The sequence below is a fragment of the Acinonyx jubatus genome, chromosome D3 (genome assembly GCF_027475565.1).
Source record: "Acinonyx jubatus isolate Ajub_Pintada_27869175 chromosome D3, VMU_Ajub_asm_v1.0, whole genome shotgun sequence".
NCBI lineage: Eukaryota > Metazoa > Chordata > Mammalia > Carnivora > Felidae > Acinonyx > Acinonyx jubatus.
Window position 1 is genome coordinate 67,395,026 of NC_069392.1, and position 21,104 is coordinate 67,416,129.

Sequence of the window (21,104 nt, forward strand, 5' to 3'; positions counted from 1 at the left end):
TCCCTTGCCTTATGTTCATCTGTTTTGTATCCTAAAGTCCTCATATGAGTGAAGTCATATGATATTTGTCTTTATCTAATTTCACTTAGCCTAATACCCTCTAGTTCCATCCACATAGTTGCAAATGGTAAGATTTCATTCTTTTTGATGGCCGAGTAATACTCCATTGTGTGTGTGTGTGTGTGTGTGTGTGTGTGTGTGTGTGTGTGTGTATATATATATATATATATATATATATATATACCACATCTTTATCCATTCATCCATCGATGGACATATGGGCTCTTTCCATGCTTTGACTATTGTCGATAGCACTGCTATAAACATTGGGGTGCATGTGCCCCTTGGAAACAGCACATCTGTATCCCTTGGATAAACACCTAGTAGTGCAACTGCTGGGTCGTAGGGTAGTTCTATTTTTAATTTTTTGAGGAACCTCCAGACTGTTTTCCAGAGTGGCTGCACCAGTTTGCATTCCCACCAGCAGTGCAAAAGAGATCCCCCTTTTCCGCATCCTGGCCAACACCTGTCGTTGCCTGAGTTGTTAATGTTAGCCATTCTGGCAAGTGTGAGGTGGTATCTCATGGTGGTTTTAATTTGTATTACCCGGATGATGAGTGATGTGGAGCATTTTTTCATGTGCTGTTTGGCCATCTGGATGTTTTCTTTGGAGAAGTGTCTATTCATGTCTTTTGCCCATTTCTTTACTGGATTATTTGTTTTTTGGGTGTTGAGTTTGATAAGTTCTTTATAGATTTTGGCTACTAACCCTTTATCTGTTATGTCGTTTGCAAATATCTTCTCCCATTCCTTTGGCTGCCTCTTAGTTTTGCTGATTATTTCCTTTGCATGCAGAAGCTTTTCATTTTGATGAGGTCCCAATAATTCATTTTTGCTTTTGTTTCCCTTTCTTCCAGAGACGTGTTGAATAAGAAGTTGTTGCAGCTGAGGTCAAAGAGGTTTCTGCCTGCATTCTCCTCGAGGATTTTGATGGCTTCCTGTCTTAGGTCTTTCATCCATTTTGAGTTTGCTTTTGTGTATGGTGTAAGAAAGTGGTCCAGGTTCATTTTTCTGCATGTCACTGTCCAGTTTTCCCAGCACCACTTGCTGAAGAGACTGTCTTTATTTATCCCACTGCATACTCTGTCTTGCTTTGTCAAGTATTAGTTGGCCATACGTTTGTGGGTCCATTTCTGGATTCTCTATTCTGTTCTATTGGTCTGAGTGTCTGCTTTTGTGCCATTTCCATACTGTCTTGATGATTACAGCTTTGTCATACAGCTTGAAGTCCGGGATTGTGATGCCTCCAGCATCAGTTTTCTTTTTCAAGATTACTTTGGCTATTCTTTTCTGGCTCCATACAAATTTTAGGATTGTTTGTTCTAGCTCTGTGAAGAATGCTGGTGGTGTTTTTATAGGGATTGCCAGTTTCATTCTTTTGCACGTGTCTGTCCAACTTTCCCATCACTATTTACTGAAGAGACTCTCCTTTCTCTATTGTATATTTCTGGCACCTTTGTCACGAATTAAGTGACCACATATGCGTGGGTTTATTTTTGGGCTCTCTATTCTGTTCCATTGATCTGTATCTGCTTTAATGCCAATACCACACTGTTTCGATCACTATAGCTTTGTGATATAGTTTGAAATCAGAAAGCAACCTATTAGTAAAGTTTAATGATTCTATTCCACTGATTGATAACAGAAAAGAAAGAGAGAAAAAAGAAATATCACAAAACAGTATTACCTAATGTAAGGCCAAGAACAATTCAGGAGGTCCTAGAAGCACTTTTATTTTTCTGCAAAGACAGATTACAAATCTTACATGCTGAATATTTCAAAATAATAAATCCATGCTTTCTTGAGTTCTTTTTCCAGCAACTGTTTTATTTGCTTTTTGCGTTACTCAACTAATGAAACTAAACTGTTAAGTTTTATACTAAGACAAAAATAAACCAGACAGAAACAACTCCCCTACCCACTACACAATTTCAGGTTTACCTCTTCAGCTACAGCCTGCTCCAGGCCCTAGAGGGTAGCTCAAGCAAAGAGAAGAGAACAGTGAAATCCTGCTGCCATGGGAGCCAAAGCACCTCAGCCATCTGAAAAAATTCAAAACTAGTTTCAAAGGAGGGAGATTTACCTTTACTGCATTTAGTTAAATGAATTCATCATGGATTCTGAAGGTACTTCCAAAGAGTCTCAGAAAGGTTTTCAGCCAGAGGAGAATGAAAAGGAGAGTAGTTACGTTAGAGAGGTATGATTATGGGTTATTGTTTTAATTCCCACAAATATTCTATCCTTGATCGTCTTTTCCTTGCTTTGGTCTCTCACAAGTTGGAAGTTTTTTTCAACTGCTCAGGACCCTTGGTTCCCCATTTGCTTGCCAGAAGGAAGCCACTGTTCATGGAACTTCTGCGTGCACAGGCACAGCCTGCCTCCAGGGGGAGGTTCCAGAGCTGTTCCATTGAGGGACACCCAAACAACAGCATCTCCACATCTTTTCCCTGTTTGGGGTTCATTTTCTCCAGAAGAGTATGCATCAACCTTCGAGATAGTGGGTACAACCCCAGTGCCCACATTCCTGGAAGCCAAGTCAAGATGCCTCACTTCTCCATTTGTAGCATTTGCTCTTAGCCCTGTTCTCAGTAGACCACCCCTCCACTGGGCCAGGGAGCCCCCGTATCTTGGTTCAGCCTCTTGGAGAAGAGATTCTAGTGGGTTTTTTCTTCTTAAATAGGCTTCCTGCCCAGCATAGAGGCCAATGCGAGGCTTGAACTTATTATGACCCCGAGATCAAGACCTGAACTAAGAGTTGGACACTTAACCGACTGAGCTCCCCAGGTGGCCCAAAGGAGGGGCGTGGTCTTGGGTGGTCTCCTGACTGCGCAGAGCTGGGGAGAGGAGCCGGGCGACCCACTGTTTCTTTCCATCACTCCTCCTGGGTGTCTGCCTTCGGAGACAGTTCCAATTCCTCAGCCTTTCCAGGGTTCTATGGCAAGAACTGGCTGTTTCCTGGAGTTCTCCAACCCTGAAGGCATGTAGCCTTCTTCGGCTTTAACCGATCAGTTGAGTTCACCATTACTCCACTTTCCAACTTGCAAAACGTTAACACTGTGTTCCCCCTGCCTCTTCTTTAATAAGAAAATCATGACTTTCTAACAGTGCTTTTACTGATGTTTTATTGGGGCTTCAGAAGAACGCAAAGATAAACATGTAGTTTCAATCCACTATGCTTGAGGGCAGTATGATTTTTTAGAATAAATTTATATTGAACTAGTTTATGCCAAGGAAACGTGGTTAAGTGAGCCTTTGCATGGACCCGACAACCTCCAGCGTCTTTTCTACCTACTCTCTGCACAGCCATAACTGACCACCACGCTCCACATTCTGCTGTCCCCAGCTCTTGGCACATGACCCATGTCCTTCATCCCCTCAACGCCCACCCACACCACCACCTGCTCACAGGCACACATGGTATGCTCCTTCAAAGCACCCCGCTCTGTGCTCTCGATCCTAGCGTCCCCCACTTCCCTGGGCTTTCGTTTCAGCTCGTTCCCCCTCTTTTTTTTTCTTCTGTCTTCAGTCTCTCAATCTTCAAAGCTTCTTCCTTCATTTATTTTTTTTTTAATTTTTTTAATGTTTATTTGTTTTTGAGAGAGAGAGAGAGAGAGAGAGAGAGAGACAGAGACAGAGCATGAGTGGGAGAGGGGCAGAGAGAGAGGAAGACATAGAATTCGAAACAGGCTCCAGGCTCTGTCAGTGCAGAGTCTGACGCGGGACTCGAACTCATGGACTGTGAGATCATGACTTGAGCCAAAGTCCGACATTTAACTGACTGAGCCACCCAGGCACCCCACTTCGTCCCCCATTTTAAAAAAATGTAAAAATGTTTGTAAATAAACTATAATTGCCTTCCACTGGGGGCAATATTAGTGGAGTAGTTACTCCAAAGAGGCCTCCTATACAAAACAAGTAGTTCTTGGCTAAAATAACTCTTTTTAGTGCATTGATGGGCTTCCAGAAATTAAAGGAAATCTCTAAGGACCCTTGCACCATAACCAAAAAGCACAACCACAGGCGAACAAACTGGCTTGAATCCAGAGTAAAACACTGGGCAGTAAACAAACTCTAAGGGTAGGGTGACCCTGATGATGAACGATGGTACAAGGCCGCGACACCGGGTTGCCACTGGGAAGCTGAACCTGAGATGTCACATTAGGCCCAGAACCTCTGGAGGAGGCTTAATGGCCTCGGGTGATGCAGCCCTAGATCCCTCCAGCAGCAAATGCAAATCCCTCCCTGATTTGGGGCCTCAGATTGAGATCCAACCAGCAAAAGCTCACAACCAACATCCTCAAATACATAAGGAAACAAAGTGTTTGCAAAAACAAACTATACATGCAAATCCCTCAGGACTTCAAATATTGGATTTAGGAGATGCAAAATGTAAATTAAGTATTGGAGGTAATGGAAGATGATACCGAGAACCGCAGGACACTAGGAGGAATAGAACTCACACAGAAGGCAAAGGGGAAACAAACCGTTTTGTCGTGCTTCCTGGTTTCCCCTAGGGCTAGCTTTGTCCCCTCTGACTATTCTCAAAGGCAGGGAAGAGCACCAAGAGTTATAGATACAAGAGGATACAAATTCTCCGCAGCAAACAATCTATTACCATATCATCCACAGCCCGTGGGGAAATGTTCACCGAGGACATCCTCACAAATTTCTGTCACAAACTGGGAGCTTACTGACAGTCACATTAGCCTCAGAAAGAAGGCTTCCCTGAACATGCCAGCAACATCCATCTCGCCGCAAGCAGTTTGACAAGGAATTGGAACAAAAATCCTGTAGGGTGTGGTAACCCGACCATCCTAAAATCCCACAGCTGACTGCGCTCAATTGTTTGTAGATGGTCCTGTACTTCCGTCAATTCAACCTTCAAACAACCAAACTGCATACTATCTACACCTGCAGCCTTCGGCATACCTAATGCGGATATGCACATACAAGCTGATAAATGGATGTTTTTAGGTACTGCACAATGATGTCTTTTTTTTTTTTTTTACCATTTAACAGTATGTATGCAATCATTTAATTTTATTACTTTTATAAACTGTAAAAAGACATTGATAGAAAATGTAAAAAGGACTTAGACCACTGATAAGTAGAAATGTCAAGGGGTGCCTGAGTGGCTCAGTGGGTTAAGTGTCTGACTTCGGCTCAGGTTATGATCTTGTGGTTCATGAGTTTGAGCCCCGCATCGGGCTCTTGTAATGACAGCTCAGAGTCTGGAGCCTGCTTCGGATTCTGGGTCTCCCTCTCTCTCTGCCCTTTCCCTGCTTGCACTCTATCTCTCTCTCGCTCTCTCTCTCTCTCTCTCAAAAATAAATAAAACATTAAAATTTTTTTTAATTTTTTAACTAAATAAAGTACAATATATGCATAATTGTTTTGACATAAAGCAAAACAAAGTGTTGGGTTTGTAGGTTCTTGGCTGGCTTAGCTCTCAGGCCCCATGAAGCAAACATGCACTCCATTCCTGCTGCTACCCCTTTGGTGGAAAGGTTTGCACCTCCCCGACTAGGGCTGCTTTGGCACTTTCGGTATCATAAAAACGAAGCCTAGCATTAACAAAATTAACACACGCCAGACAGAATTCTGATTAAAAGCTCTGTTTAAACATCCATGTATGTTTAACAAATACAGATTATCACAGTAGTAAACTGAACATATTTCTCTCTTAAAACTCAGAATCAACATATAAAGCTCTAGGTAGGGGGCGCCTGGGTGGTTCAGTCAGTTGAGTGTCTGACTCCTGATTTCAACTCAGGTCATGATCTCCTAGTTGATGAGTTCGAGCTCCACGCTCTCAGCAGAGAGCCCGCCTGGGATTCTCTCTCTCCATTTCTGCCCCTCCCCAACTTGTGCTGTCTCTGTCTCTCTCAAAATAAATAAATAAATAAACATTTAAAAAAAAAAAAAAACCCTAGGTAGACAATAAGTCTGATGAGAACAGAGACATGGTTTTTTAAGTTTGTTTAATTATTTTGAGAGAGAGAGCGTGCACACACGCGCACACACACACGCACGCACACACGCGCACACACACACAGGGGTGGGAGAGAGAGGCAGTCCAGAGAGAGAGAGGGAGAGAGAATCCCAAGCCGGCTCCCTCCGGGCTGTCAGCGCAGAGCTGCATGCAGGGCTCAAATGCACAAACCCGTGACCTCATGACCTGAGCTGAAATCAAGAGTTGGACGCTTAACCAAATAAGCCACCCAGGCACCCCTAGAGACATAGTTTGAAAAATGAGTCCAGGATAAGCATCTGACTTTGGCTCAGGTCATGATCTCACAGTTCATGAGTTCGAGTCCCATATCAGGTGAGCTCGAGCCGCGCTTCAGGTAAACATAAGCCCCACTTTGGGTGAGCCCCACTTCTCTCTCTCTCTCTGCCCCTCACTCACTTGCACCTCTCTCTCTCTCTTAAAGAAAGAAAAATGAACCCAGAACCAGGAGCAACACTGCCTTTGCAAACCTCAGAGAGAAGTCAGCGGGAAGGGTAGATACAAAATCCTATACTCCCTGTATTTCACATAACAATCCCTTTCCGCCCTTCTACTTTCCAGGCTGTAAGTTTTCATGCTAAGACATAAAACACCATCTTGAAAACTACAGGCCCTCCTAACTACTGCCAAAAAAAAAAAAAAAAAAAAGTAACACAAAAAACCCAGCAATATCAGGAGAAAACAGCAACATTTCCCTGTGTCTTCGGACAAAGACCACACATTTCGGCATCGTAAAACTGCCCTTAAATGTTATTTCTGATCAAGTAGAACCAAAGAGCCAGAGACTGCTGCGTCCTATGAAAGTAACCTTCAATATGTCTAAAATCCGTACTTCTGATTGGTTGTCTCCTTTAATAATGTATTCCCCTAGTAATGATACTTAAGTTGACAACCCCGTTTTCTGAAAGGTATATTTGTGGTTTTTAATTTTTATTTTCCATATGCGTCAAAGTAAGTAAAAGCTTCGCTGCTACCGGCTTCCTTATTTCAAAAGAAAAAGGAAAAAAAAAAGAACGTTGAGAGCTCTGGCTCATTTAAATATAGGAGAAAAGGGAGTGACAGCGTGCCAGGTCGTTTAAAAATGACAAGGGAAGACAGAGAGAATTTTCAACACTATGCTTTGATTCCTCAGGTTTCATCCTTCCGTGTTACACGTGCTCTCCCTGGAACATCTTCAAAGGCCATACTTACTGTAACTGCCAGGAGATTTTTCTTCGTACGTGAAATGAAGTTGCAATTCCTCCTCTGACATCTCACAGATGAACACTTTCAGCAGACAGCAAATAATAAACAAAGCGTTGTGTGTCTGCCAAATGAAGATGTGGCTAGAAAGGAAAGACCAAACCACACGGGAATCAGCACTTCATCAGGAGCACGGGCACCATGCAGTTCATGATTTCTCGGTCGTTTTGCCCATTCCGTTTGTAATATAAACACAGCGTCCCTATCTTTTCATGGCTAGTGATATATTACTCTGTGCCAATCCACTTCATGTTTCATGCTGTACATTTTACTTAGTGAGTCAACCTAACAAAAATATTTTCGTTAGGTATGGCCGCTCTTTGTTCTTAACTTCGTACCTGTCCCACATGTGGGCAGGGCAAAGAAAAGCGAAAAAAAAATTTTTTTTTAATATAGTAACATAAAGAGATTATATGCAAACACACGACCAAAATTTTAAATGGGGCACTGCCAGCAGCCCAGGACAATAGTCACTATTTGTATTAGTAAGCAGGAACTCAACAAGAAAAATTTAAATTAGATTCAATATAATTTGCTTGGAAGCAAAACTGGTTTTAAAAAATGCTTGAGGGCATCAAAGATTAACCTTCCAAGGCATCAAATATAAAATTTTAATATCTACATTAGCTATACTGGAATTCAAATAAAAATAAAATTATAATATCTAATCAGAACTTTCTTTCATCTACTAGGAAAGGAAGAAAGGAAACAGATGTGGAATGAAATACTCAAACTTAGTCATAATTTAAACTAGGTATGAACAGCAATAATAATGGGGGCGGGGAAACTATCTTTTTTAATAATAATTACATTGCTATTAACCTTCTTAAGGAATATATTTCTGAAGATTGTCTGAAATGCTGAAATCAAACAGATTCCAGAATCCATAACCTCACCACAATGACTTGGACAGTAAATTATAACCTCTCTTTTACTTTTTAATAATGAGAATTCCTTTATAGCTTTCAAAAAGACCATAATCCATTTCCACCAAAAAATGAAAAATACTCATATTGCTAAATATAAAGAGAACATGATTTAATCAGCCAGCTTACTTCTGACATTCTGCCGAAAGTTTTAGTTCTTTGGTTCTAGAAAGGAAGACCTTAATTAGCGCACCAAGGTTTCCTGTTCGAGGATTGTTTACAACTGCAAGAGAAGATAAGGTTTTAAAAAGTTAAAATTAAAAACTGAAATCAAAGTGAACATATTAAAACACTTATAAAACCAAGCTGTCAAGCTGAAGTTGCTCACAGACAAACCTTATGACCAACTTCACATCTAATTAGGAAAATAAACAATGAGAGAAATTGCTGGTCTTAATTTTGAACAAAAAGTGATTTGCAAGGGGCGTCTGGGTGGCTCAGTCAGTTAAGCGTCTGACTTAGGCTCAGGTCATGAATTCTCGGTCCGTGAGTTCGAGCCCTGCATTGGGCTCTCTGCTGTCAGCACAGAGCCTGCTTTGGATCCTCTGTCCCTCCCCCTTCTCCCCCACGTGCTTGCGTGCTCTCTCTGTCTCAAACACAGATAAAAAACATTTTAGAAAATTTAAAAAAAATGATTTGCAAACCGAAAATGATGGAAACAATAGGACAAAGTAGCCAATTCATAGCAGAATTCAAAACTGTAAAGAGAGAATAGTTGATACATACTCAATTTACACACACACACACACACACACACATTATTTCTCTTTAGAAAAGCAAATGTTAAAAAAAAACTCAAAAAAGGATTCCCAGTATACAGAATACAATCAACTGTAAAGGCAAAAACTCTGTTTGGATCATCATAAATCATTCTAACGAAAAACAGACACATAAAGCACTATGGCCGGGGGAAGCTATTTTGATCAAATACAATTTTAAAGAATTTGCTCAAGAAGTTGTTTAAGTTCAAAGGGGGGCATTTCAACAAGTACAGCCCAAAGAATTGAGCGGATACAGTAATGAGAATCAGAAGATCTGGTTTCTAGATCCAAGGCTATAATTAACAGAATATTAAACCTCAGACAAATTACTTTTCTTCTCCAACCTGTTTTCTCATCGAGCAACAGGTAACACACACTGACCAATATACAGTAAGTGCTCTACACATATCACCTCACCAAATCCTCAAAACCAACTATGGGATAAGCACCAATATCACCTCCATTTCACAGATCCTCACGTCTCTGTTGTTACCGCTCAAGGACACATCCTTGTCTGCTGGTTACAATCCCTGGCTCTAAAATGCTGTGCTACACCAACCCCTCTAATCAAGGAATCAGACTTAATGAAGATATAAAGCTCTATCAGGCTGCCCAGTAAGACACACGTGATGTTTAATTTTACGAGTCAACTTAACTGAGCCACAGGATGCCCAGATATCCGGTTAAACTTATTTCTGGGTGTATCTGTGAGGATGTTTCTGCATTTTAATTTTCAGCTGAGTAAAACAGACGGGCCTCTCCAAAGTGGGCGTACATCATCCAACACATTAAGGGCATGAACGGGACCGAGGTCGAAGGAAGACTGAATCCTCCTCTGGCTGACTGTTGAACTAAAACGTTAGCCTTCTGCCCTTGGACAGGGACTTACGACACTGGCTCTTATGTTTTTCAGGCCTTTGGACTTGAATGGGAATTCACACCATTAGTTTCACTGGGTCTCTGGACAACCTTAATACATCACAGAAGCACAGAAGTTAAGAACCCATCAGAGCTAAAGAGTACTATGCTAAGTGAAGTAAGTCAGAGAAAGACAATTACCATCCGATTTCACACATCCTATGTGGAATTTAAGAAACAAATGAGCAAAGGGGGGGGGAAAGAGAGAGAGAGGCAAACCAAGAAACCGGCTCTTAACTACAGAGAACAAACTGATGGTTACTGGCGGTGGGAGGGGGGAAATAAGTGATGGGGATTAAGGAGGGCACTTGTGATACAGACATGCTGAATCACTGTATTGTACGCCTGAAACTAATACTACACTGTACGTTATTTAAATACACTGTATGAATTTAAATACAAACTTAAAAAAAAAACTCATCAGAAGGAAGAAACCATTTAGCCAAAAACTTTAATTTTATTGATGAAGAAAAAGAGACCCAGAAAGGTTAAGTGTTGGGCCCAAAGCCAACAATGTTAGTGACAAATGTCCAGTCTTTTTGCTTTACGGTTTTCAAACTGAGAGATTCCAGAGTTCTGAATATTTGTTTCTCTTTCGAAATGTATTTTTAACTATTTTGAAAAACAGAAATGCAAACGCTCAAACACACTGGCCTCTGCTGCCTGAAAAATTCATTAAAAAAAAATTTTTTTAATGTTTATTTTTAGAGAGAGAGAGAGAGAGAGAGAGAGACAGAGCACGAGCAGGGGAGGGGCACAGAGAGAGGGAGACACAGAATCCGAAGCAGGCTCCAGGCTCTGAGCTGTCAGCACAGAGCCTGATGCGGGGCTCAAACTCACTAACCACAAGATCAGGACCTGAGCCGAAGTCAGTGCTTAACTGAGCCACACAGACGCCCCAGAAAAATTCAGACCTGACACTTATCTTTTGCTGCCATCTCTATGCATACATTTGAACTTGTTGAAAATGTGTCAAAGATTTGAAAGAACGAAGTTCTCCAGAACTGTTAAAAATCCAGGTATGCACACACATGCATAAAAAAAAAAATCACACATGGGAATAAGTACACCATTACAGCATACCTGCTCGGTGCTCAATAACTGTCAAGTTAATTCAGGTCAACCTGCTGGGGAGCTGTTCTTGTCACAGCTTGAGTCAGTGCAAGTTACAGTGTAACTTTCTCTCTGCAATAAAGCGTTGCGGCACCTTGCTATTCCAAGCGTGGTTCAGGGACTGGTGGCAACAGTGTTATGTGGGAGCCTGCCGGACACACAGAACCCCAGGGCCACCCCCCTGCACCTGCTGAAGTTAACAGCGCTTCTCAAGACTTAACGTGCCTTTAAATCACAAGGCACTCTTAAAGTTCCAATTCTGATCTCGCAGGTGTCGAGGGTGACCTGCGAGTCTACAACACTGTCTCCCAGGTGGTGCTCCTTGCCGCTGAACGGAAAACCCCACTGTGGGCAGCAAGGTGCGACACGTGCGGTAAGTCAAGGTGGGTTTTGTCCGACTGTTACAATCAAGAATAGATATGTGATTAGATGTTAAATCTTGTCAGCTACACTTTGAAATAAAAAATTTCCTGCTTCTCTTTCAAGCTTTGGGGCTTAATGAAAGAATATCCTGAGATTTCAGGATACACTGTGTAAAAACAAAAAAAAAACCCACAAAAAGTTAATGTTTGCAAGTGCATCTCTGTGTGAATTATTGTTACCTAGCTGCTGTAAACCGAAACAAAATACCGAAACAGGGGCACCTGGGTTGTTCAGTTGGTTAAGTGTCTGACTTCGGCTCAGGTCAGGATCTCACGGTTCGTGGGGTTCAAGCTCCGCGTCGGGCTCTGTGCTGACCGCTCAGAGCCCGGACCCTGCTTCGGATTCCGTGTCTCCCTGTCTCTGTGCCCCTCCCCCGCTTGCGCTCTCTCAAAAATAAATAAACGTTAAAAATAAATTTAAAATTAAAAAAAATACCGAAACAAAGAGGATATGACTACAAGCATTATTCAGAACCCCAGCTTCACAATCTTGTGTTCATTCAACAGGTCCTTTATTACTGAATGACTTCATAAGTAATTGTTTGAATTTATAAACGGTTAGCTATTTAAAAACAAACAACAAAAAAACAACACTGTGTTGTTGGGAACAGCAACCAGCTACTACTACTGTGGATACCTTTTCTTTTCATTCATTCATTCAGCATGTATTTATTGAGCTAATTCTACGTATGGACCCAGTACTCTTTCAGGTACTAAGGAGATACTCAGGACGCACAGTCTTAATGCAGCTGACATTCTAAAACATTTCAGTTTTCACATTACTCTTAGACAAGATGCAGACAGGGAAACAGACTAATAAAACAAAGTACACTCCCTGCTGTTTCAACAACAATACCCAATGGTAGACTCAATATTCCAAAACACCTGGATGGAATTTAATGGAATCAAAGTTAATTGGTAAAAATCAAATATGACGTTCAAGCTGAATAAGCCAGAGCAGGAACAGGGAATAACTGACAGGAAGGCAGAAAAGCATAACAGAATTAGACCACAGAGTCTGCCTAGGTTCAAATCCCAGCTGCACCACTGACTAGCTGTGACACCTGGCAACTTACTTTCAGCCCCCCACCCCAGGCCTCAGTTTCCTCAACTGTAAAATTAAATAACAATGGCACTTAAATTAAAAACTAACTCATTTCACTCTAGAGTTTGAACTTGTAGCAATCTGTTCATAGCTTTTGTGTAAAGAAGAGACTTCCCTATCTCTACAGGAGTTCAAGCAAAGTCTGAGTAACATTCAGGTAAAGGTATTATAAAGAAAATTTCCATCTGGGGTAAGAAAGTTGGACTTGCTTCCAGACCCTGAAACAACCTTTCCCATTATTTCACTAAAATACCCAAGTCCCCAATCCAATAAATATACAGAAGCTAGGACAGAGACAGGTTAGCAATCCATGGGGATGCACTCAACAAAATTTATATTGTGGGAAACTCTACTGCCCACTTTCTTCAATAAATAAATAAATAAATAAGGGAAAAAAAGAGAGAGACAATAGCAGAAGGAGCCTAGCTATGAAAAGAATCATAAAAACGTATCAACCAATAACAACAGATAGGCTTTATTTTGGTTCCTGAGTCACATAAACTAAGACAATCAGAAATGTGAACACTCAGTGGTTATTTTATAATGTTAAAAATGATTTTCTAGGGGTGCCTGGGTGGCTCATTCGGCTGAACATCTGACTTCAGCTCAGGTCATGATCTCACAGTTTGTGAGTCTGAGCCCCGCATCGGGCTCTGTGCTGACAGCTCAGAGCCTGGGGCCTGTTTCGGATTCTGTGTCTCCCTCTCTCTCTGCCCCTCCACTGCTCACACTCTGTCTCTCCCTCTCTCTCAAAAATAAATAAACATTAAAAAAAATGTTTTTAATTGCTTTCTAGTAAGATAGTGGTATTGTTTTCCTTAAAAAAACAAAACAAAACAAAAAACTCCTCTTAGGGGATCTATGCCAAAATATTTATGGATGAAATGACATGCCTGAGGTTGGTGTCTAATATGCGAGGACGTGCTCTCTGTTTGTCGGCTTTTCTGTACATGTTTCATACTTCCGTGAATGGTTGAGAGATATAGATGAAGCCTGCCCATTAGCTGAAAATGAGTGGAGTCAGAAGAGGAACTTATGGGAGTTTATTACATTATTTGGCCCACATTTCTAGAAGCACGAAACCTAAATATCAAACACCCTTGAAAATACACAGCAAGACACAAGTTCACACAAATGCTAATTCTAGGCAGACAGTCCTTCTCCCCACCAAAACAGAGAACACTTGAACTACAGAGTTTATAGAACCGATGAGTATTTACTTGGTAATCAATGGACGGTTAGCAAGGCTAACCACTTGAAAGTAACTTTAAGGACAAAATCTCCCCCTTTCTGTCTACTCCAACAAGAAAACTTACGTTACTCATCCCACTTCCTACACTTCCCTCCTACTTCCTACACCAACTCTGAGGCTACCCCCCCAAACCCCGCTGAAAACAACTGGGGAGAAATAAACATGCCAGACACAGAGCAACATGCACTAGAGGGTACATGTACAAAAAATGTTGACCCAGATGTTCCTTCAGGGAATTTTATAATTCTCTCCAAAGCCAAAGAGTAAGGGTAAGAGAAGGCCCCATTTAAACCAAGCAAAACCTACACAAAATAAAACCTTCTTGGGTTCTAAAATTAAGTTAGAAAACAGCAGGAGCCTGCCTTCAAGCTTAAATAATAGCAGATTCAACAAGCACCTACAGGATCCACACAAGGAACAAAGTTAATAACAAGGTGTATTTACACCCTCTCTGACAGCAAACAACATACCTACATGGGTACTCTCTGTGTGTCTACCCTGCTTTAGTTTTCTGAAGACACACAGCATATGAAAGTAGGTCTGTTTATTTCTGGTCTGATTCCCCTAATGAGACAGAGCCATGAGGTCAGGAATCTAGGTCAGTCTTTTGTGCCAGAATATGGAATATATTATGCAATATATAGCACAGTATACAGAATAGAGCCTATAATATAGTAGGTGCTCAATAAATATTTGCTAGTTTCATGAATAAGGAAAAACAAAACAGTAACAACAGAGTAAGGAACAGGCTATGGTAAACCTTCAGAGGAAGAACTGAATCAAAACTATCAAACAAGGGGGCACCTGGGTGACTCAGTCGGCTAAGTGTCCGAATTAGGCTCAGGTCATCATCTCATGGTTCACGAGTTCGAGTCCCACTTCAGGCTCTGTGCTGAAGCTCAGAGCCTGGAGCCTGCTTCAGATTCTGTGTCTCCCTCTCTCTCTCTGCTCCTCCCCCACTTGTGCTCAGTCTCTGTCTCTTAAAAATAAATAAACCGTAAAAAAATAAAAAATTGAAAAAACTATCAAACGAATTTGAGTAACAAGCATCATCAGTGGAAGAAGAGAAAATCGACTATTTTTTTTTTATGTTTATTTATTTTGAGAGAGAGACAGAGTGGGCAGGGGAATGGTAGGGGCAGGGAGAGGGAGGGAAGGGCAGAGAGAATCCCAAGCAGGCTCCACACTCAGCACAGAGTCCAACATGGGACTCAATCTCACGACCCTGAGATCATGACCTGAGCTGAAATCAAAAGTCAGACACTTAACCAATTGAGCCACCCAGGTGCCCCTCAAATGTCAAGAAAGAAAGAAAGAGAAAGAAAGAAAGAAAGAAAGAAAGAAAGAAAGAAAGAAAGAAAGAAAGAAAGAAAGAAAGAAAGAAAGAAAGAAAAGAAAGAAAAGAAAGAAAGAAAGAAAGAAAGGAAGAAGAAAGAAAGAAAGAAAGAAAGAAAGAAAGAAGAAAGAAAGGAAGAAGAAAGAAAGAAAGAAAGAAAGAAAGAAAGAAAGGAAGGAAGAAAAAGAAAGAAGGAAGGAAGGAAGGAAGGAAGGAAGGAAGAAAGAAAAAGAAAGAAGGAAGGAAGGAAGGAAGGAAGGAAGGAAGGAAGGAAGGAAAGAAAGAAAGAAAGAAAGAAAGAAAGAAAGAAAGAAAGAAAGAAAGAAAGAAAGAAAGAAAGAAAGAGGGGCCCCTGGGTGGCTCAGTTGGTTAGGCATCTGACTTCAGTTCAGGTCATGATCTCGCAGTGCGTGGGTTCGAGCCCCGTGTCAGGCTCTGTGCTGACAGTTCAGAGACGGAAGCCTGCTTCAGATTCTGTGTCTGTCTCTCTCTCTGCCCCTCCCCTGCTTGTGCTCCCTCTCTGTCTCTCAAAAATAAATAAATGTTAAAAAATTTTATAAAAAAATTAAAAAGAAAGAAAGAAAGAAGAAAAAAAACCCCAGAAAGCCCCTGGGAAAAATGAGTATAATGAAAAGAGAGTAGTCTGACACACAGAAAAAAACAAAGAATGATTAAAAATGAAATAAAAGATGCACTAGAATCTTTACAAAACTGTAATGTATAGAAACACTGAACCAAAAACATAAAGGAGGAAACTCAAGAAAAGAAAGATGATGAAGAAAAAGAAGATACAGGGACACCTGGGTGGCTCAGTCAGTTAAACTTCTGACTTCAAGTCAGGTCATGATCTCACAGTTTTTGAGTTTGAGCCCCACATTGGTTGAGCTTGAGCCCCACTTCAAGCTCCACACTGACAGTGCAGAGCATGTGTAGGATTCTCTCTCACCCTCTCTCTCTGCCCCTCATTCGCTTGTGCCCCCTCTCTCTCTGAAAAATAAATTAATTTGAAAAAGAAATTTTATTTAAAAAAGAAATTATAGGGGCGCCTGGGTGGCGCAGTCGGTTAAGCGTCCGACTTCAGCTCAGGTCACGATCTCGCGGTCCGTGAGTCGAACCCCGCGTCGGGCTCTGGGCTGACCGCTCAGAGCCCGGAGCCTGCTTCCGATTCTGTGTCTCCCTCTCTCTCTGCCCCTCCCCCCATTCATGCTCTGTCTCTCTCTGTCTCAAAAATAAATAAACATTAAAAAAATTTTTTTAAGAAATTATATTAAAATTATATTAATAAAATTATATTAATTATGATAGAATTACATTTAAAAAAAGGAAAAAGAAAGATACAGAAAGCAAAAACAGTCCAAGCTGACTGTTAACAGGTGATCCTAAGTTGGGGGAGAAGAAACCCAAACACAAGGAAAATCAAAACCATAACTAAAGAAAACTTTGGACCTGAAAAGACTTTAATAAGCCAATAAAAAAAACCTCATCAAATTTCAGGCAAAATCAAAAAGAAAAAAGTATAATGAGAAACACTTCATCATAATGGTTAATGAAAAAGATGTAATAAACAAAGAAGCAAAAAAAAAAAAATTACGATCTTCAGACTTCCTCTCCAGTAACCACTTTCTTAAACCATATACAAAAATAAATTTGAAATGGATTAAAGACCTACATGTAAGACCTGAAACCATAAAACTCTTAAAAAATACATAGGCAGTAAATTTGGAATTCAGTCTTAGCAATATTTTTTGGATCTGTCTCCTCAGGCAAGGGCAACAAAAGCAAAAATAAACAAGTGGGACTACATCAAACTAAAAAGCTTCTGCACAGCAAAGGAAACCATGAACAAAACGAGAAGGCAACCTAATGAATGGCAGAAGAGATCTGCAAATGACATATTCAATAAGAAGTTAATATTCAAGGGGTGTCTGGCTGGCTCAGCTGGTGTACCACGTGACTCTTGACCTCAAGGTTGTAAGTTCGAGCCCCATGTTGGGTGTAGAGATTACTTGAAAATAAAATCTTTTTTTAAAAAAAGTTCATATTCAAAATATGTAAAGAATTCATACAACTCAACACCAAAAAAATCCCACATCTGATTAAAAAATAGGCCGAGGGGGGCACCTGGGTGGCTCAGTCGCTTAAGTGTTTGACTTCGGCTCGGGCCATGACCTCACGATCCATGAGTTCGAGGCCCACATCGGGCTCTGTGCTGACAGCTTGGAGCCTGGAGCCTGCTTCAGAGTCTGTGTCTCCTTCTCTCTCTGCCCCTCCCCTGCTCACACTGTCTCTCTCCCTCTCAAAAATAAACATTAAAAAAAAATTAAAGAAAAATAGGCTGAGGACTTGAACAGACATTTTCCCAAAGAAGACATACAGATGGCCAACAGACACATGAAAGGATGCTCAGTATCACTCATCATCAGGGAAATGCAAATCCAAACGACAATTAGGTATCACCTCACACCTTTCAGAGTGACTAAAATCAAAAAGACAAGAAATAACGAGTGTGGGTGAAGATGGGGAGAAACAGGAACCCTCTTGCACTGTTGGTGGGAATGCAAACTGGGGCAGGCACTGTGGAAAACAGTATGGAGGTTCCTCAACAGATGAAAAATAGAACTACCCTATGACGCAACTCTTTCTAGCCTTTATCTGAAGAAAATGAAAACACTAACTTCAAAAGACCTACGTGGCCCCAGGTTCACGGCAGCATCATCTACAATAGTGAAGGCATGGAAACAACCCAGGTGTCCGTCGATAGATGAATGGATAAAGTAGAGGTGATATATACATACAAGGGAATATTACTCCACCATAAGTAAGAATGAAGTCTTGCCATTGGTGGCAACATGGATAGACCCAGAGGGTACTGCGCTAAGTGAAAAGTCTGAGAAACACCAATACTGTGTTATTTCACTTATATGTGGAATCAAAAAAAAGAAAAAAGAAAAAACAAACAAAACAGACTCATAAATATAGAGAACAAAGTGGTAGCTGACAGGTGGGGCAGGGGGTGGAATGGGTGAAACAGGTAAAGGGGATTAAGAGGTACAAACTTCCAATTATAAAAGAAGTAAGTCGCAGAGATGATCAAGTCCAGCATAAGAAATACAGTCAGTAATACTATTATAACTGTGTATGATGACAGATGGTGACTAGACTTATTACGATGAGCATTTTGTGATATATATAAATGTCAAATCAAGATCAAATCACTATGTTATACACCTGAAGCCAATGTAACACTGTCCAACTATTCCTCAATTAAACACCAAACAAAACAAGCTAAAACAGTCTGTGGTTTAGGAGAGTCTATTACCACCACTGCAAGTGAGCAAGCATGTGTCTTACTGCTCTTGACCAAATGGTACCTTCTAGCGGCCCCAATGAGCACCATGAACAGGAGTAAATATTACTAAATATAATCATCCAGAATATATCACTTCATTAACTTAATTCATATTACACTACCAAAACTTGTAACAGAAATTTTTAAATAAATGCCACCCATACACACACACACACACACACACTCACTCACTCACTCACTCACTCACTCACTCACTCATTTTGCCCCTTACCTAAAGACCTGCAGACTGAAACAGTTGCTTCCTCCAAGAGCTTCAGCTCGGTGCTGGAGGGAGAGAAGAAAAGGTAATTAATAACTACAATGCTAAATAGGTACACACTGACCAGTTAAAGGAATAAATAAAATAAAGAGGAGAAAAACAATTTAGAAGGAAAATAGGATGTACCATGATAAACAATAAAATCACAAATTTTATTGGGTGGCTCAGTTGGTTAAATATCTGACTCCAGCTCAGGTCATGATCTCATTTTGTGGGTTCAAGCCCCAAGTCGGGCTCTGTGCTGACAGCTCAGAGCCTGGAGCCTGCTTCAGATTCTGTGTCTCCCTCTCTCTCTGCCCCTCCCCTGCTTGCACTTGGTCTCTCAAAATAAATAAAAACATTAAAAAAAAAAATAAAAAGACAAAATGAAGTTAAGCTTCTGTTTTCGACATAATTAGAAAATGTACTCAGAGAGTACCAATCATGGGGTTAGAGTTGTTTGAAAAAAAATGCCATTATTTTTAGGAGAAACATGAAGTCTCATGATACCTGCAATACATTTAAATAGATCAACAAATAAAGGAAGAAACAAGGCAAGAAAAGCACGAGAACACATACATAAGCTTCAATAATTTATAAACAAAGAAAAACAGAAACACACAGAGATAGATATGAGTGACACGGAGACAGGAGGCACAGACAGAAACAGACATAAAACTCGGAAAAAAACACAGGGGAAAGTTTTATGACACTGGATTAGGCAATGATTTCTTGGATATGAGACCAAAAACACAGACATTAAAAGAAAAAAATATGTAAGTTTGACTTTATCAAAATGAAAAGCTTTTGCGTATCAAAAGATACTATCTCAGGGTGAAAAGCCAACACAGCAGAATGGGAGAAAATGTTTGCAAATCCTCTATCTGATAAGAGACTGATATCCAGAATATACCAAAACAAAAACAAAAACCTCTGACTCAACAAAAAACCAAACAACTCAATTTAAAAATGGGCAAAACTTTAAAGAGACATTTCTCCAAAGAAGACATACAAAAGGCAATAGGTATATAAAAAGATGTGCAACAACACGATTCATCAGGGAAATGCAAATCAAAACCACAATGAGATACTGCTTTCACACCTATTAAAATGGCTACTTAAAAAAAAAAAAAAAAAGGAGAGGGAGAAGGTAAGTGTTGGAGGAGATATAGAGAAATGGGGACCTTCGTGCATTATGTAAAATGGTGCTGGTGCTTTGAAACAGAGTATGGCAATTCAGCAAAACGTTAAATATAAAATTACTGTGTGATCCAGCAATTCCATTTCTGGGTATACAGATACCCAAAAAGGACTGAAAGCAGGGACTCAACCTGATATCTGCACATCACAGTCACCATCACTCATAACAGCCAAAAGTAGAAACAATCAAAATGTCCATCAATGGGTGAATCACGGTACAAAATGTGGTACATTCATACAGTGTAACATCATTCAGCCTTAAAAAGGAAAGAAATTCTAACACGTGCTACAACACAGATGAACCCTGAAGACATTATGCTGAGTGACACAAACCAGCCACAAAAAAAGAAATACTGTATGATTCCACTTATAGAAGGCCCCTGGAGTAGTCAGATTCAGAGAGACAGAAAGAACGGCAGTTAGTGGCGCTGAAGGCGGGGGGAATGGGGAGTTAGTGTTTAATGAGTCGGGTTTCAGTCTGGGAAGATGAAAAGTTCTGGAGACGGATGGTGGGTCAAACAACAATGCGACTGTATTTAATGTCATAGAAGCACACACTTAAAAACGGTTAAGGTGATCAATGTTATGTTGTGTTTTGCCACAATTAAAAAAAAAAAAAAAGCGCATTCCAATTCCAGCTCAACTACTTACCAGCTACGTGACTTTGGACTAATTTCTTAAACCTTTATGTCTTAGTTTCCTTCTATATAAAACAGAGATGATAAATAATTGTACCTGCTCTAAAAGACAGCGTTATCATTAAATTACATAATATGTTATGAAGTGCTTGGAACAGTATCTGGCACAGAGTAAAACCTAATAAATGATCGCTATTACTGATTCCAAAATGTAGTGGGTTCCCCCCTCCCCCAGTTAATTAAAATAATGCTTTATATTTTTCTTTTTTTTCTTTTTTTTTTAAGTGTTTGTTTATTTTTGAGACAGAGAGAGACAGAGCATGAACGGGGGAGGGTCAGAGAGAGAGGGAGACACAGAATCTGAAACAGGCTCCAGGCTCTGAGCGGTCAGCACAGAGCCTGACGCGGGGCTCGAACCCACAAACCGCGAGATCATGACCTGAGCCGAAGTCGGACGCTTAACCGACTGAGCCACCCAGGCGCCCCTATGTTATATTTTTCAAAGCACTTTAA

At 40.6% G+C, this 21,104-nt stretch overlaps 1 protein-coding gene across 6 annotated transcripts in view; it reads right to left on the reverse strand.

Moving 5' to 3' along the window:
* The window catches only part of DYM (dymeclin), a 329,646-nt gene that overhangs the window by 272,178 nt on the left and 36,364 nt on the right, over positions 1–21,104 (reverse strand). For 5 of the 6 annotated variants that reach the window (XM_053205580.1, XM_027068935.2, XM_015072241.3 and 2 more), the window contains 3 exons: positions 18,727–18,779; positions 8,368–8,461; positions 7,262–7,395 (listed from right to left, as the gene is read on the reverse strand). In XM_053205580.1, the coding sequence (XP_053061555.1) occupies positions 7,262–7,395; positions 8,368–8,461; positions 18,727–18,779 (281 nt within the window). The remainder of the gene's footprint in view (positions 1–7,261; positions 7,396–8,367; positions 8,462–18,726; positions 18,780–21,104) is intronic. The other variant, XM_053205581.1, reaches the window with a different exon arrangement.